General features: G+C 39.0%; 1 protein-coding gene across 12 annotated transcripts in view; it reads right to left on the reverse strand.

Moving 5' to 3' along the window:
• LOC309812821 (cyclic AMP-dependent transcription factor ATF-7) overlaps window positions 1-16,393 on the reverse strand; it is a 92,550-nt gene that overhangs the window by 64,054 nt on the left and 12,103 nt on the right. For 8 of the 12 annotated variants that reach the window (XM_082637020.1, XM_082637014.1, XM_082637011.1 and 5 more), the window contains exon 2: window positions 9,235-9,303. The exons of 1 other annotated variant lie outside the window; for it this stretch is intronic. In XM_082637020.1, coding sequence (XP_082493146.1) covers window positions 9,235-9,289 — 55 coding nt within the window. In that variant the 5' untranslated portion in view covers window positions 9,290-9,303. Of the gene's footprint in view, window positions 1-9,234; window positions 9,305-12,624; window positions 12,690-16,393 lie in introns of those variants that run through there. 3 more of the 12 variants (XM_082637019.1, XM_082637017.1, XM_082637012.1) reach the window with 3 other exon arrangements.

Below are 16,393 nucleotides of genomic sequence, written 5' to 3' on the forward strand. Positions count from 1 at the left end.
CTTTAACATCAGAGAGACTCCCAGTAGAAAAAAAAGGCTGGCCACATAAATCTCCCTAGATTTGATTCTTGTACTTTTAGAGAGACCTCAGAGCTGTGACCTCACATCTTAATTTTCTCTCCCCCATTCTCCAACTGTTCCCAATCACATGGTTATCTGCTCATGACTTTAAAAAAAATTAAAGAAATGCATGATTCTAACTATATGACATTCTGGAAAAGGCAAAACTATGAAGATAGTAAAAAGATCTGTGGTTACCAGGGGCTGAGATGGGGTGGGGGATGAATAGGTGGGACAACTGGGGATCTTTAGGGCAGTGAAACTATTCTGTATGACATGGTAATGGAGGATACATGTTATACATTTGTCAAAACGCATAGAATGTACAACACAGAGTGAACCCTTATGTAAACTATGGACTTTAGTTAATAATAATGTACAATATCAGTTGTAACAAATCTACCACACTAATACAAGATGTGGCAGGCTGGAGGTACAACAAGGTGGGGGGTAGATGGGAACTCTTGGACTTTCAATTCTGTAAATATAAAACTGCTCTAAAAAAATAAAGTCTATTAATCTTTTTTAATTAGAGGAAACACTGGTTAATAATCCCCACCAGGTCCAAAGGCTAATAAGAGCCAAGATAAGCAGTACAAGAGGAAAGCAAAAAGTAAAAAATTAAGACTATAAGGCTTGATCTCAAACTGGAGAGGACAATAACTAAAGACAAGGAAAGAGACTTGAGAAAATGAGAGAAAGAGAACTCTCGCAGCATTTTTAGAGTGACTAGTGTGCAAAACACTAAAGCAAATGTTTTCTCCCTCAGAGAAAGAGAAGAGAAGCCAAGCTCATACGGGGCACTGAGATACTCAGCAGAAAAATCACCACCATTAAGCCTCTGGCATACTTACGAGTGTCACCCTGATGCCTCTCCCTGTGGCTAAGAAATCAGAGCTTGTCATTGTAACCAAGTCTGCAAACTGTGCTGGTGCCAATCTGTATAGTAGATTGAGGTATTTTTCAGAAAAATCAAGGGGTAATTGCCCAGTATCGAAAGAAGATCTGACCCTTGAGAGGAGAAAAGAGGCGTTCCTTTTGCCATTGGATGATCCTCTCTGGAATAACATAAATGGCTCTTAGAGAGATTATACATCTGATAAGCAGAGCTGCAACTCTGATGGCCAATTTGCTGAATGCCGAACAGAGCACTCAGCTTTCTACAATGACTCAAAGGACAAGGTAAAGCTGTAGATTTATTCTGCTGACTTTCCTTGCAGAGCTACTCAAGTTTTTCAAAGGCAAAAAGGAAGAACTCTTTCCTTCCAACCCAGGGAATTGCAAATTCCACCTGGGATCTAAAGACAGAACTATGTTTGCTCCAAATCTGACATCATCGATGTGAACAAGAAGATTTAAAAGCTGGAATGATGGCTGGCAATTTTAGTCTTTAGAGCAGAAGCTGGTTCAGCTCTTCAATCTGCCAGCAGAATCAGCAGCCACACGGGGCACATGGTGTGCCAGACTGGGAATGGGCTAATTTCACAAAATTCATTCTCATTCTCTCTGTACTTTCACATGACAATTGCAAATAGTCCAGATTCTTACCAAATCGCAATCTTAGGTAGCATATTTCACTGCACAAAGAAATTTCAAAGTAAAAACACAAAGGCACCATTACAAAAAGATAAATCCCAAAGCTTCCATCTTTTCTCCATGATGCTTTCTTTCCTCCTTGAAATCCTTTCCTTAACCTGTTCATTTTATGAGAAGACTTAAAAAGCAAAATCTGTCTACAATAAACTATAAATAGCAGCATTTCTGCCTCACAATTTGTATGTCACTTCTTCAAGATGAGATTTTGAAAAAGAAAAGCTTTCTATACATCCTAACTCGAATGTAACAGCCACATGCTATGATTTATAGGACAGTCCCTCTGTGGTTAAATAGATTCAACCGTCAACAGACAAAAGAAAAACTAGGCTTGAGAGTTAAAAGATACCCAATTTGTTTAAAACCTTTTTTTTATGTTATCTTACGATAAACAAAGACTAAAAAACACTAACATTTCGAGGGAGTCAGTTTTATTTTTATTTTTAAAAACATGCATTACTGTACTGAGCAAGTACCCTGGAATAGGTACTGGAGGAAGGGGATTAATAATAACAAAATATAGCTCAGAAAATTATAAGCAGGCTAAACCAGAATAGTATTTTTCCCCAAAAACAAAATACCCCTTTTTAGAAAAATGAAGGAAAAGAGGACAAAAAAAGTTTTGCTCTATAAATAATGCTATCAAACAATTATATGTCTTAAATTTTTAGACATAACCCAAAGTCTAAAATATAGCTAACTGAAATTTAGCTAAGTACTTGCAACTGTAACCCTTTTAAAGGGATTTACCGTTTAGTTATAAAGACAATTAAGACTGAAACCTGGCTCTGACCAAACTCCAGCTGAAGGTGCTTTTCTTGTATTATAAAGTCCAATTTAAAAGGGGCATTTTGTTTTATTTAAGTCACTAGCTTATGGTTAAAAAACTTAAGTTTGCCCCGTTACATCCTTTGAGCAGAACATTTAAGTTCTCTTTCTTCTCCTACGAAAGAGCATCCAGAGAGCATCTCTTGCACCTTGTTCATAATGCACAATTTATCGGCATTTCGTTTCCTTTCTAAATGGCCGGGAGGGAAGAAGAGCTCCATAGCCACTGTGTGTGGTTAGTAATGGCGCTTTTACTTGTCATTGTACAAAGCCTGTTAAATATTTACAATACAGCAATATCTAGTCCTAAACACCCAGTTGTGAGTTTGAATTTTTTTAGAAATAAATCTATGACAAGTTTTCCCCAGCAAAACGCCAGAAGACTCTCCTAACAGCTTCAAGAGACCCAGCGGGTCCAGAGGAGCAGTTATAGGCCATCTGGTGATTACTTATTATTATTTATATAGCAGTGTAGATGTACACACAGATGTGTTATGAATCCACATACAGAGTAGGCCTTAACAAGGGCTTCAGACAAAACGCAACTGCTGAGCAAGTCAATCTGCATTAAAGAAACATGCTAACCAGACAGAAGGAGCACAGTGGCTGTGCTTCAAATTTGCCGCATTAGCTGGAAGAGTTTTTAATAAAAGAACGAAGAATTCTATATAATGATGACAATATCTTGTAAGTTAACAACCTAGTTATATGTACATGGTTTTGCAGGGGTGGCAAAAGAGGGATTAATGAAGGACAGGCTCTCATATCCAGAAGGCGGTTTATAAACTCAGCAGTTTGTAAAAGAAGGGACTAGGAAAGAGGCCCTTCTCCTGACTTAGGATGAACTGAGATACAAAGACAGAGGATTTTTTTTCTACCAGGAATGTTCTGAGAACAGTTTCTGGGCTCCCATACCAAATATTAAGTCATATCCAAGGAAAACAAGAGTGAGTAACTGAAAATTTTCACCTTAATTTCTTGGGTATAGCTCCAATTAGGTTCATAACAGCCTTTTTTTTTTTGGCAGACTGGAGCTGGGATGCTTTTAATCTACTATGCTCTTAGTAACATAATAATAAATATAACACAAAAAACTAAAATAATCAACCACTTGTTTCTAAGAGTAAATGTCAAGAGTGCCAGATCTGACATTAAAAAAACTTGGGTTTAATTCCTTGCTCTTAACATGTCTACATTTTTCATCCCAGTCCCAGTTTTTTTCTTTACTATGCATAACAGTGGTCTACTGCTATTACAAGATTACATAAAACTGCAGCATACTTAAAGTGGACTGAAAGTTATTTCAAAATCAACATATTATTACAAAAAACAAGGTTAGCATTTGGCCTAATTGTGTATAAGGCAGTGTATTTTCAGCTGCCTGACAGCATGCAGGCACTCTTACCAGATGGGAACTGGATTAATTATTGAATGAAATATGAATTATTAAATAAAATTTTGAATTATATTTTTTTATTTTGCGGTACGCAGGCCTCTCACTGTTGTGGCCTCTCCCGTTGCGGAGCACAGGCTCTGGACGCGCAGGCTCAGTGGCCATAGCTCATGGGCCCAGCCGCTCCGTGGCATGTGGGATCTTCCCAGACCAGGGCACGAACCCGTGTCCCCTGCATCGGCAGGCAGACTCTCATCCACTGCGCCACCAGGGAAGCCCCAAAATTTGAATTTTTAAAAAACTCTTGGCAGGGGGTGAGAAAGAAAGGCTTATTTGTTTGCCTGAAATTGTTTTCACCTGTCGAAGCATGTAAAGCTAGCACAAGTCACAGTACGTATCACCACACGTGGTGTTTATGTACCAGAGCCATTTTTTCCTATGTTATTCTCCAATTCAAGATGCTCCCCTAACATAAAGAATTAGTAATCAGCACCAGCCATTCTTCCTTGCTTTTCTTTTGTGCCAATGCCAGTTAATAGGAAAACTTGCCAAAGGGACAGAACTGACAATCCAGAGTCCCACAGTACCAGTAGAGCCTATTTCACGGGAGGGCTGGGATAACAGGAATAATCTCTATAGATCTGTGTTACATAGGCAATAAAATATACACCTTTGCAGCATGCCAGCATTTAACCAATCATAGAAGCTATTTGTTGCCTCATATATTACAAAGCAATAGAGATTTAAGGGATAATGTTCATGGAGGCAGAGGATACGAAGCAATAAACAGCACTGGAGGTTGGTTAAATGCCAAGTGAAGCCAGGACTACAGCACCATAAACATTATTCCTATTATATGACAAGATAAGGATGTAAAGAAGCTGCCCTCCATCCCACCACAACTAGGGCTCTACTGCTACCCTGGCCTTCGGAAGGGAAAGCAGGCTCCGGAGGTCTATGAACTAGTTATACGTGTTGTGTCTCAGAAAGATATGAACAGAACCTCAACCTGTACCTAAATGTTCTCTGGGAGAAGAAAAGATCTGGTAGTAGATATCCTCGGTGGGGGTGGGGTGGGATAGAATAACAGCACCTCAGCATCACAATGGGTAGAGAAACAGTCAAAGGATTTTTCCTTAAAAGGACAGAGTCATACACAGTGGTTATGACAGAAACCCTTCTCAAAAATGGCTAATAATAGGATGATACTATCCATGAATAGTATCTTCTCAGAGGAAATGTGTTCCTGTTCTTAAGGAAATAGACATTCTAAGTAATAAGCTTATACAACCAGCTTCTGCTCAAAGACTTGATGGTGGTAACCAGAAGGACTACTTAAATCTGCATAATTCATACTGCAAACCAGCATCATGGGCCTGAAAGGGAGGTATAGGAATATGGAAATTGTTGACTCCTGGTAATAAAAATTGGACAAGGAATTCCCTGGCAGTCCAGTGGTTAGGACTTCGAGCTTCCACTGCAGGGGGCACGGGTTCGATCCCTGGCTGGGGAACTAAGATCCCACAAGTAGTGCGGTGCGGCCAAAAAAAAAAAAAAAAAAGGTACAAATTTCCAATAAAACATTTTAAGGGAATTCCCTGCTGGTCCAGTGGTTAGGACTCCATGCTGTCACTGCTGAGGGCCCGGGTTCAATCCCTGGTCACGGAACTAAAATCCCACAAGCCTGGAGGCATGGCAAAAAAAAAAAAAAGGACAAAAAGCATCCAAAAGGTAAGTTATCGAACTGTATCCACATGAAGTAACATCTCAAATTGAAGATTACTGACACACAGTGATATTTCCTGCATCCACATGCAACAGAACTTTATAATCCACCTTCAAGTAAAAGTGCCCCCCAAAGCATTAAAAACTTACAAGACTTCCTAGATTCAGCACCAAACTGTATTTCTAATATTTTAATAACACAGAGGCAAAGCTATTTTATAGTTACTTTTTTTAAATAGATGCTGTCTTATAAACATTTCTAAAACCCATACAACTCAAATTCAACCAGCCCTTTACCACAGGGTATCTGGGGCTCTGCTGCCTTAACAACACTAACCCATTCTCCAGAGGCAGCTCTATTAACTATTCCTGCTACCACATTCTGTAAAGAAATATTAGCAGGAATATTTTTCCCTGAGTTCCTCTTCATGAGGGTGATGAGGCCTCAAGAGAAACCGAGACTCAACAGGAGAATAGGAATAAGTTAGCTCAAAAAACTCTATCACCTGTCTTTTCAGATAAGAATGCAAAGAATACAAACTTCAGCAGCCATCTTTTTTTAAAAAGTACATGTAGCATATTTAGAACTCAGCTGTGTCACATCAGACTTACTGTTGGGAAGTGGATCATGAACAGAATCCAAAAATAACAGCCATTAAAGACCTAGCAACCAAAACATGTTTACGTATCCATTGAAAGCCCGGTGGTTTTGATTATATGGTGGAGAGCATAATCCACTGGTCTATTTTAGGTGAATTTTCCTTTCACCTCCCCTTAATATTAAGGCATAAGATGATTTCTGAATTTAAGGGTACACACAGTAAAATCTGGGCAGAAAACAGATATTTAAATAATACAAGATTCCTACAACTTTTGTTGGTTGTTTTTTTTATGGATCAGTCTCTTGAATTATAATTTGCTTTCATTCCTTCTTCCTCTAACTGGTAGAAGCCACTGATTTTTGAGACTTCTATGGCTGCTGAGTTCTAAACATGCCTTGCAAAAATGATCATGGTCCTTATTACCCCTCCTGGGACTTACATAGCCTTTTTATTATTCTACCATTTCTGGAGTAATCAATGAATCAGTGACAACTGATTATAAATAGGCTTGAAGGCCTCAAAGTGGCTCCAGAATGAAACCATTTTCAAGGTAATAAGGAAGCTGGGACGACAGGCCAAGGGTAGTTCACTTTACCAAATTTATCTTCTCTGTCAGATTTTCACTATTTCATATAACATAAAGCAATCATAGTAAATCTTATAGAGATCCCACTCTAGAGTTATTTGTTACTAGATATTGGGAGAAACCTGAAAGGAGGCTAAATATAACTAAAGAACTACAATCTCAGGACTTCCTTGATAGTGCAGTGGATAAGACTCCGTGTTCCCAATGCAGGGGGCCTGGGTTTGAACCCTGGTCAGGGAACTAGATCCCACATGCATGCCACAACTAAGAGTTCGCATGCCACAAGTAAGGAGCCCACCTGCAGCAACTAAGACCCAGTGCAACCAAATAAATAAGTAAGCAAGTAAATAAATATTAAAAGAAGTATAATCTCACCTGACCATAAAGTTTTGACAGGCAAAGCAGGTAAAAGGATGAATCATGCTACCTCAAAGCTTTAAGTTGTAGCTTTTTATCCTTTTTTCTATGAAACAGGTAACTTGAATCCAAAAGAAGGTAGCAATCTCCCTCAGTTCCACACTCACTGAGGGAAAAAAAAGCCTCAGGATCTATGCCAGAGGTTATAATGAATCCTAATGACCAAAATACCAACAAACAATTCAGAAATGGGAGGGAAAAGTAGGGGAAGGAAAAGGCTTATGGTAAACAGAACCCGACAATACAAGAAGGACCCAAAGTAAAAATCCCTGTTTTCCTACCTCTAGTCCAAAATAATGCAAAACAAAAACAAAGAAACAAACACAAAGCCCTTCTGGGATCTCACAAATCTCAGTGAAAACTACTTTTTTCTGATGAGACAGCCTGAAGAAACCCTATTGATATATTTTCTTTCTCAGAAAGCTTAAGAGATGCTTTTCCTATGTATTCCTTTATTTTTACCATCCATTTTTATTTATTTAAGTCCTTGTCTGGGTAGTCTTAAGCATACAATACATAAGAGGGGCACTGAGCAGCTTAAACAATAAGTGAAGAAAAATAAATCTTTTCACCAAAAGTCCAGATTTTTTAAAGTAAGTGAGATAAGTAAAAAGGGTACCGGGTAACTATTATGGAAGTCACAGTAAGTACTATAATCAACAAATTCACACACAAATTTGGAGGAATCAGATTCAGGTATGTACTCCCATAAAGCTGTCTGAAAAGTGAAACAAATTTACTCTATTTTCCCAAGTGGCTTCTATTGTAAAAATATATATACACACATACACACACACACACACACACACACACACACACACACATAAACCACATGAGGAAAACATGCAGTCAACAAACAATACAGTTGAAAACTTTGACAAGGAAGGAAATAAACCCTACAATGCTAAATACTTCAGAATACATTGGCTTTTTTAGTCTTTTATGAAATTTTCAGCATTTACTGGAATTTGGAGTCATCCTTCTGCCCATTCCTTGTCACCAACCCTATTTGTCTCTCAAATTCCAATTCTTAGGAATCTCTGGAGCTCAAATCTCTTCTTTTTATACTTCTCTAAGTATTTACAATGTTTAATAGAACTAGTCTGCAATCTCACATACTACCAGTAAGTGTCACTGGACAGTCACATGACATATTCCTAACTGAAAAGAAATTCAACCCTTTAGGCTCCATAAAATCAACTCTTGAAAGCAAATAAAACTCTCTTGAATAAAACTTTCTTTGTATTCCTTTCTTCATCCTTTGTGGAACATGGCAGAATGGGAGGATCTAGGAATAAGTGTTAAGAAGGTACAAAATGAAAAAAAAAAAAAAGGCAGTTTCAACAAAATTATTTAAAAAGTACATGATGAAAAATATTTGACACAATGTATACGCATACAAACAATAACATGGCAGCTAACACACAGAACAAGGCATTTAATGGTGTCAGACAGGGAAAATGGCTGAGAAAACTTGTAGCTGATACATTGCTGTGAGATCTCGGATTCTATGTTGGATTTGTCCTTCCTAGACAGGTATTTGCCTTAGCTGCTAACAATGATTTTCTTGATCAACAGTCAAAAGAAACTTTTTATTTCTTATTTAAAAAATCCAAAATAGACTCTGGCAAATTGAGGTTCACAGTGAATGGGTGCATTTTCAGCTTCCTACCCAAATATGCTGAGCAGACTTTTACATCCATGAAGGTTGAAGAAAAGATATTTCTAAACTTGCTTTGTATTTAAATAAATAGCTTTAGAAAGGAGGCGAGAGCAACATGTATTCCTCAACACTGTGTGTTGCGAAACAAACACCAGTAGAATAACAATATGAAAGAGAGCAAGGCAGATTTCATTACGGTAGAGTGCCTACATTTCCTCATAACTTGGATTTACACACTACAAATCCTCTGATCTGATTACCTCCAGTGATCACGTAAAACACTGGCTTTAAACTCTTTGCCTTAGTGATAAAACAGCCACTTTGATTCACAACAAGACATTCACAATAAAGTATATTGTAAACGTACCTGTCCACAGCCCGGGGCATTGCACACAAACGGTCTGTCGTCTCCCATATTTCATATAGCAGAGCGGAGCTGAGGAGGGGGAGGTAGGGGGAAAAGTTATGTTAAATACGTTGGAGTTAAAAAAAAAAAAGTGCTTCAAAAATATCAAGCCTAGAAACAGGTGTTCCAAGAATGCCGTCTATCAAAGCTGTAAACACGGGCTACTTTGGGGAGACCCATTAGACAGGTGGCATATGATCTACTGTGCCTCAGTTGAAACTTTTAATTAGAAAAATTTAAACCTAAAGAGTCAAGGAATTTCAAGCCTTTTACTAGATTTTTCCCTCTTTCTGCTACAGTATATAACACACTTCTCCAGTCTGCTGAATTACAACCAGTGCAGTTCCCTATGTCAATAAATTCACTGAACGCTCGATGCGGAAGCCATATTTCTGAACTAGAGAAGACCAAAATTTGTCATTTAATTAATTAAGGGATTATAGGAGGGGTGCTCCATTTTACAGGGCCATAATCTGGCTCCCTGGTGTATAAACAATGAGACTGTTGGCAAGGACCGTTTATCCCAGGTTATTGCCAAAGAAAACAAAGCACCCATCCTATTGGGCTACATGGGAAATGATTTTCATTAATAAAAAAATAAAAATAAAACCCTTCTCTCCCCAAAGGGAGCCTCCTTCTCCCCCCACCAATCGTCGGTGGCAAATGGAGAAATATCGGTGCCCTTCCCCCCTGATTCTATTTATGGCTAGGTTTTTAAAAGCAGCAATAAAACAAATGTCGACTCTTTGGGGGTTTACTGGGTGAATATGTTCCGGCTGTTTGTGCTGCTCTCGGCCAGAGTTCTTGGGCTGCTCTGTTGCAGCCAACAGATGTGTGCTGCTGCAGGGGATAAAAGAAATGGCACTAAAAGGCATCACCATCCATCCTCTCCGTTTCTCTTTAGAATTTAACAGGGTTTATACTGTTGTTGTTTTTCAATTATTGAAGCTAAACTTTTGGAATGTTGATCAAAATTCTTTGTTAAAGAACAATAACTCCAAATGAATATGTTGGGGAAATTTCTCATATCCCAACTAGGAATAAAAATAGAGGTGGAGATGGATAAGGATTAGAAATGCAAATCATAGTAAAAATATTCCTAAAAGATATAGAGTATTTTGAAAGAGTGAAAGAGAAAAAAGGGGAGGGTCACAAAAATAGTCTTTATAAAATAAACTCCTAAAGGACATTTTCAAACATCCTTCTACAAGAGAGAAAGCTGTATGAAAGAATACGAACAAGGGAAGATGGAAGAGGAAGAACTACAATTTGAATATGTGTAGAAACGACTTCAGAACTATAACCAAATTTCGAATTTTCATCTTGGAGATAAACCAAAATGTCAGGTTAACCTCAGTCAGATCTACGTCAAAATAAATATTAAAGTGCTAGACCAAATCTGGCAATCAGAAAACCATGCCTAAAACTCAGAGGGCAGTGGTAACATCTCTCCTACTCTCTTAAGCCTCACTCTAGGGTTGGAAACCCGTATTTCTGGTAGTTTGATCAGTAATTCCACAACTAATCGCTGTTTAAAATTGTGGGGTGCCCCATAAAATACAAAGGGCTTCTTAGCAATCCTTCATTGTGATAGGAACAGGGTCTGACTATGAAGGAAACTGGTGCTGCAGCACCGCTGTCATGGAAGAGAGCCTGTATGTACACAGGTGTACACAGATTTATATCACATTTAGCCAGGATAAATTGCTTCAATAAATTCTGTTCCTGGGAGAGGCCAGCTCAAGTTGATGATTGGTACTGGGAAAATGAGAGCTTTATTCTTCACACAGCCCCAGGACAAGGAGGTCTTCTGGTTTGTTTGCTCATTTGTTTTAAATACACGTCCTAGAACTACAACACAGTGCAAAAAATAAATACAAATATACAACAGTAAATAAATGCAAAGACCAATGTCATTATGGCTGAAAACTCAGAACATTTCTGGAAAGTAACTGATCTCTGGAAAAATTCCTAACAACTGCTGTGCTGGAGATAATTTTACTTCCTAGTCCCAGAACCTGCTTTCCTAATAAAATCACTAAATGAGAATTTTATTTCAACAAGATCTTCTAACCTATCTTCAATCAGGAAGTAAACTACAAGGGATAGAGCAGATATAACATAAGCAGGCAGGATTCCTTATTTTTACCTTAGTTATGTTTTTTGAGGCTAAGTTTTCTCAGTTTTCCACTGATTTAGAGGAGGAAAAGGGTCTTGGCTGAGAAGTGGGGCAGCACTGGTATAGGAAGTGATTAAATAAATTCTGGAATGGTTGTCCTCAAACCACAGAATTCAAAATTTAACTTGGTTTTGCACAATCACATCACAATTTATGGCTTCCAAATTTTATTTCACTGCATCCTTACTAGGAAATAGAGATGAAAAATCAAGACTTTCTAAAAGCAGAAAAAAGGCAAAAATAAGTTTTGGGGAAGAGAATTAAAATGTAACAGAAGCAAGCATTTTCATGGCTCTTAAATATTCAAATCTGACGGTCACTAACTAGGATTTCCTGCTTCCTTCCGATTTTGCTGGCTTTTGTTTTGCCATTTTCACTAAAGAGAGATCACAATGGGAGGAAGAAGGCCCTCTTTCTTAAATACCTACAATTATTCTTTTTTTTTTTTTTTTTTTTTTTTATTTTTTTTTCTTTTTGCGGTATGCGGGCCTCTCACTGTTGTGGCCTCTCCCGTTGCGGAGCACAGGCTCCGGACGCGCAGGCCCAGCGGCCATGGCTCACGGGCCCAGCCGCTCCGCGGCATATGGGATCCTCCCAGACCGGGGCACGAACCCGTATCCCCTGCATCGGCAGGCGGACTCTCAACCACTGCGCCACCAGGGAGGCCCCTCTACAATTATTCTTTTATTTTTGGCCCCAACCGCGTGGCACGTGGGATCTTAGTTCCCCACCGGGATCGAACCCACGCCCCTTGCATTGGAAGCGTGGAATCAACCACTGGACCACCACGGAAGTCCCCCTACAATTATTCTTCAATCATTCCCTCAATCTCTTGCTCCTTTTCATTTCCATCATTCTTGCTTTTAACTTTAAAGTCATGTCTTTTTAAAAAAATGAAATATTTAACAATAATGATCTGTCTCCCCACTTAAAAAGAATTTCCAGTTAACATCCTTCAAAAATTTTTCATTCCCAGTCTGCTGTATCAATTGTTACATATAAAGAATGCCATTGCTTATTTCTATTTGATACTTAAAACTAACCTCTGATAATGAGAGGTCAAACTGATGCCTCCTCAAAAACAAATAGCAACACATTTCTGTGGTATAAAGACTGAGACAAAAGGTGAAATCTTGAATAATGATACTGCCATTCACTAGAATTTAACTCACAGCTCATTTGTAACTGTACTGCTTGACAGGTAGATCACGTGTCCAGGCACGGCACTCAAGTCTGTCATCTGTTTCTCAATCTATTCTTCAGGATGAAACTCAAGCATTCTTTAGAACTAAGCAATAAATGACAGGGGATACACATATTTAGAGACATTTCCAAAAGAAAGTGAAATGCTCTCAGTGGTGATCTTAGAACAGGAAAACAAAGATGCATAAAAAGGCTGTCCTAGGGGCCAAGGAAAACGCTCATGTGCTCAGAATGCATGAATGATAAAAATTGGTATTCACCTAAAAGAGAGAACGTTATCTGAATGCTGGCAGAAAAGTGAAGAAAATCCAAGGTTTACAGAATGATTTTAATAATTGGGGTAATTTCATATAATCTTTTTTTTTTTTTTTTTTTTTTCGGTACGCGGGCCTCTCACTGTTGTGGTCTCTCCCGTTGCGGAGCACAGGCTCCGGACGCACAGGCTCAGTGGCCATGGCTCACGCGCCCAGCCGCTCCGCGGCATGTGGGATCTTCCCGGACTGGGGCACGAACCCGTGTCCCCTGCATCGGCAGGCGGACTCTCAACCACTGCGCCACCAGGGAAGCCCCATAGAATCTTTCTTAAACTGTTTTGTCAGAGCCAGAAGTATATCCTAAAATGGTCAAGGTGCAAATAAGAAAACTGATTCTCTGATTCTGTGTGTATACATATGTATATCTATCTTTTTTTTTTTTTTAATGGAATGAGGATGGAGTCTGCCACTGAGGTCTACAAAAAGTCAGTTCTCTGGACCTGGCTGTAATACAATTATTTCTTTAGTAACCAACTGATGTTATTAAGATGACCCAACTTAAGGTAAGGAATAAAAGCCATGTATCAACATAAACACACCCAAGGGCCTGTTTGCAGGTTCCTAATAACAAAAAGCAGATATTGCTAAGTATAAAAAAATGAGAAGGGCATATACACCATAAATATCAAAGATTCATGAAAATCTAGAAGGGGTTCAAACTAGCTATCATTTATTCATTCAAAAGCATTACTAAGGAACTACTAAGTGCCAGGCAAAGCGGACACAAAAATAAAGACAATAGTCTTTTGCAAAAAAAGAATCTTTCTCTCATCTGTGTCAAAGAAAACCAGAGCTGGACAGTAGTTAAAGCAGTAAAAAACGGATTTTATTCAGGACTATTGCAATAGTGGCTAAGAGATCTCAGTATATAAACCAGGCTCAGTTTCGAATACACCATGGGCGAGTGGGAATTAACAGCCAAGGACCAGGGTGGAGTTCAGTGACTAGAAAATTACTAAGAGGAAACATAAGGGGTAAAGGGGATTCTGGTTAAACTAACCGAACAAGATTCTTGCTGAAGACAGGCCAGGGTGATGAGACATCACCTGAGGAATGGTAGAGGATGAAGAACCTAATCAGATATGAGAGAGAACAGATACTGAGGGTGGGGGGGGCTCTTGCTAAACTGACTTAGCAGGGTTCTTGCTGAAATTCAGTTTTACAAGAAAGTACACAGATAAGCCTAAAAGAAGGTTCAGCAGCCTGACTAAAGTTTGGTCGGGCAAAGAATCCTTGTCATCTGGCATGAAAGATGCCAAGTAAGTGGTAAGAATGATGGCTTAGTTTACAAGTTCAATTAGTCATAGGTTGATCAGTATACGTATTAGATCCCTTACTATTTCTCCTATTCTTTTTTTTTTTTTTTTTTTTGCGGTACGCGGGCCTCTCACTGCTGTGGCCTCTCCCGTTGCGGAGCACAGGCTCCAGACGCGCAGGCTCAGAGGCCATGGCTCACGGGCCTAGCCGCTCCGCGGCATGTGGGATCTTCCCGGACCGGGGCACGAATCCATGTCCCTTGCATCGGCAGGCGGATTCTCAACCACTGTGCCACCTGGGAAGCCCTTCTCCTATTCTTTATGGTCATTTATCAAATTATTTTACTAGCAATTCCAGAGTATATTCGAGCACAAAAAAGATGGTTAAGTCTTGGTAAAAGATCTGACAAGGAAGACGTATGAAACTAATAACTACAATTTACCTTTGGGATCAAAAAGTAAATTTAATCATTTAAAAAATCCATTAATTCAGGGACTTCCCTGTTGGTCCAGTGGTTAAGAATCTGCCTTCCAAGGCAGGGGAAGTGGGTTTGATCCCTGGTCAGGGAAATAAGATCCCACAGCCCGCGGGGCAACTAAGCCTGTGTACCGCAACTACTGTGCTCACACGCCTCAACTAAAGAGCCCATGTGCTGCAAACTACAGAGCCCATGCACTCTGGAGCCCATACGCAACAACTACTGAACCCGTGTGCCACAACCAGAGAGCCTGCACACCACAACGAAGAGCCCGCAAGCCGCAACTAAGACCTGACGCAGCCAAAAATAAATATACTTTTTAAATTCATTAATTCACTGAACACTTTATTCAGTGCCTACCATATCTAGGCCACCAAATTCAACAGTGAATGAGACACACAAGATTATCTGCCCTCATAGTGCTTCCTTACAGTCTACAAAGAAGAGACAAACACAAAGAAGTTAATAAACAAAATCATTTTAGATTAATAGCAGATAATTGCTATGAAAGAAATGAAATGGTGATGTGTTAGTAACTAGAAGTGGACTACTTTAGCTTCATGAATAAAAAGGAAATGGCTGTATTATCTGTGACCAAAAGGGGAATGGGGAAGAATATAGAGATCCAGTTAAAAACTTCTGGAAGCCTTTCCTTTCAAAATACAGTTGATGTTCAATAAATATTTACTGATTTAATCTGAAGTAGATATTCAAGTATACTTTGCTGAAATTTTACACTTACCTTTCCAAGTTTTGCAGAAAGCTGCTGGGTCCACAAAACAACCACTATGCAGGTATTTACGCATTTAAAGCTATATGTATTTAAAACATATTTTAAATACATCTTTACAACTACTTTGTGCCTAAGGTATTTTATGTGACTACACCCAACCAATTCTATGCTTTTCCTATCATACAAATAACACAAAAGCAGCTCTACAGTTTTTGGTTAGACTGTTAAAAATGGGGAGGGGGGAGGTGTTTGTCAAGTTAATTGACACTTAACTGACCCTTGAAAACAAAACCTAGACCAGAGCTTTTAAGGTATACTTTCAAGTATAAAAGAATGCTTGCTAGTCAAGGATGCAGCAGAGAGGGCACCTTAATATGGGACTTGTGGGAGTACATATATGGACAATCTTTTTGGAAAGCAATCTGGCAATGTTTATATTAAGTGTCTTAAAACGTTTTACACCCTTTGAACAAATCATTCTTCTTTCAGGACTTTATTCTGAGGCTAAAACCAGAAACATGGACCATTTATATATGGAAATGTTCATCAGAGTCATAACAAAAAAAGAAAAGGAATTAAATGTTTAAAAAGAATGGATAAATATAAATTAAGATATTGTCTTACAATAGATATATTTAAGTTGTTAATAATAATGTTTCTGAAAGCTATTTAACAACATGAGAAAACGTTATACATTAAGTGGGCAAAAAAAGCAGGATACAAGGGGCTTCCCTGGTGGCGCAGTGGTTGAGAGTCTGCCTGCTGATGCAGGGGACACGGGTTCATGCCCCGGTCCAGGAAGATCCCACATGCCGCGGAGCGGCTAGGCCCGTGAGCCACGGCTGCTGAGCCTACACATCCGGAGCCTGTGCTCCGCAACGGGAAAGACCACAACAGTGAGAGGTCCATGTACCGCAAAAAAAAAAGCAGGATACAAAATTGCATATGCACCATAA

The sequence above is a fragment of the Mesoplodon mirus genome (assembly GCF_964341445.2).
Source record: "Mesoplodon mirus genome assembly, chromosome: 11".
Taxonomy (NCBI): Eukaryota; Metazoa; Chordata; class Mammalia; order Artiodactyla; family Ziphiidae; genus Mesoplodon; species Mesoplodon mirus.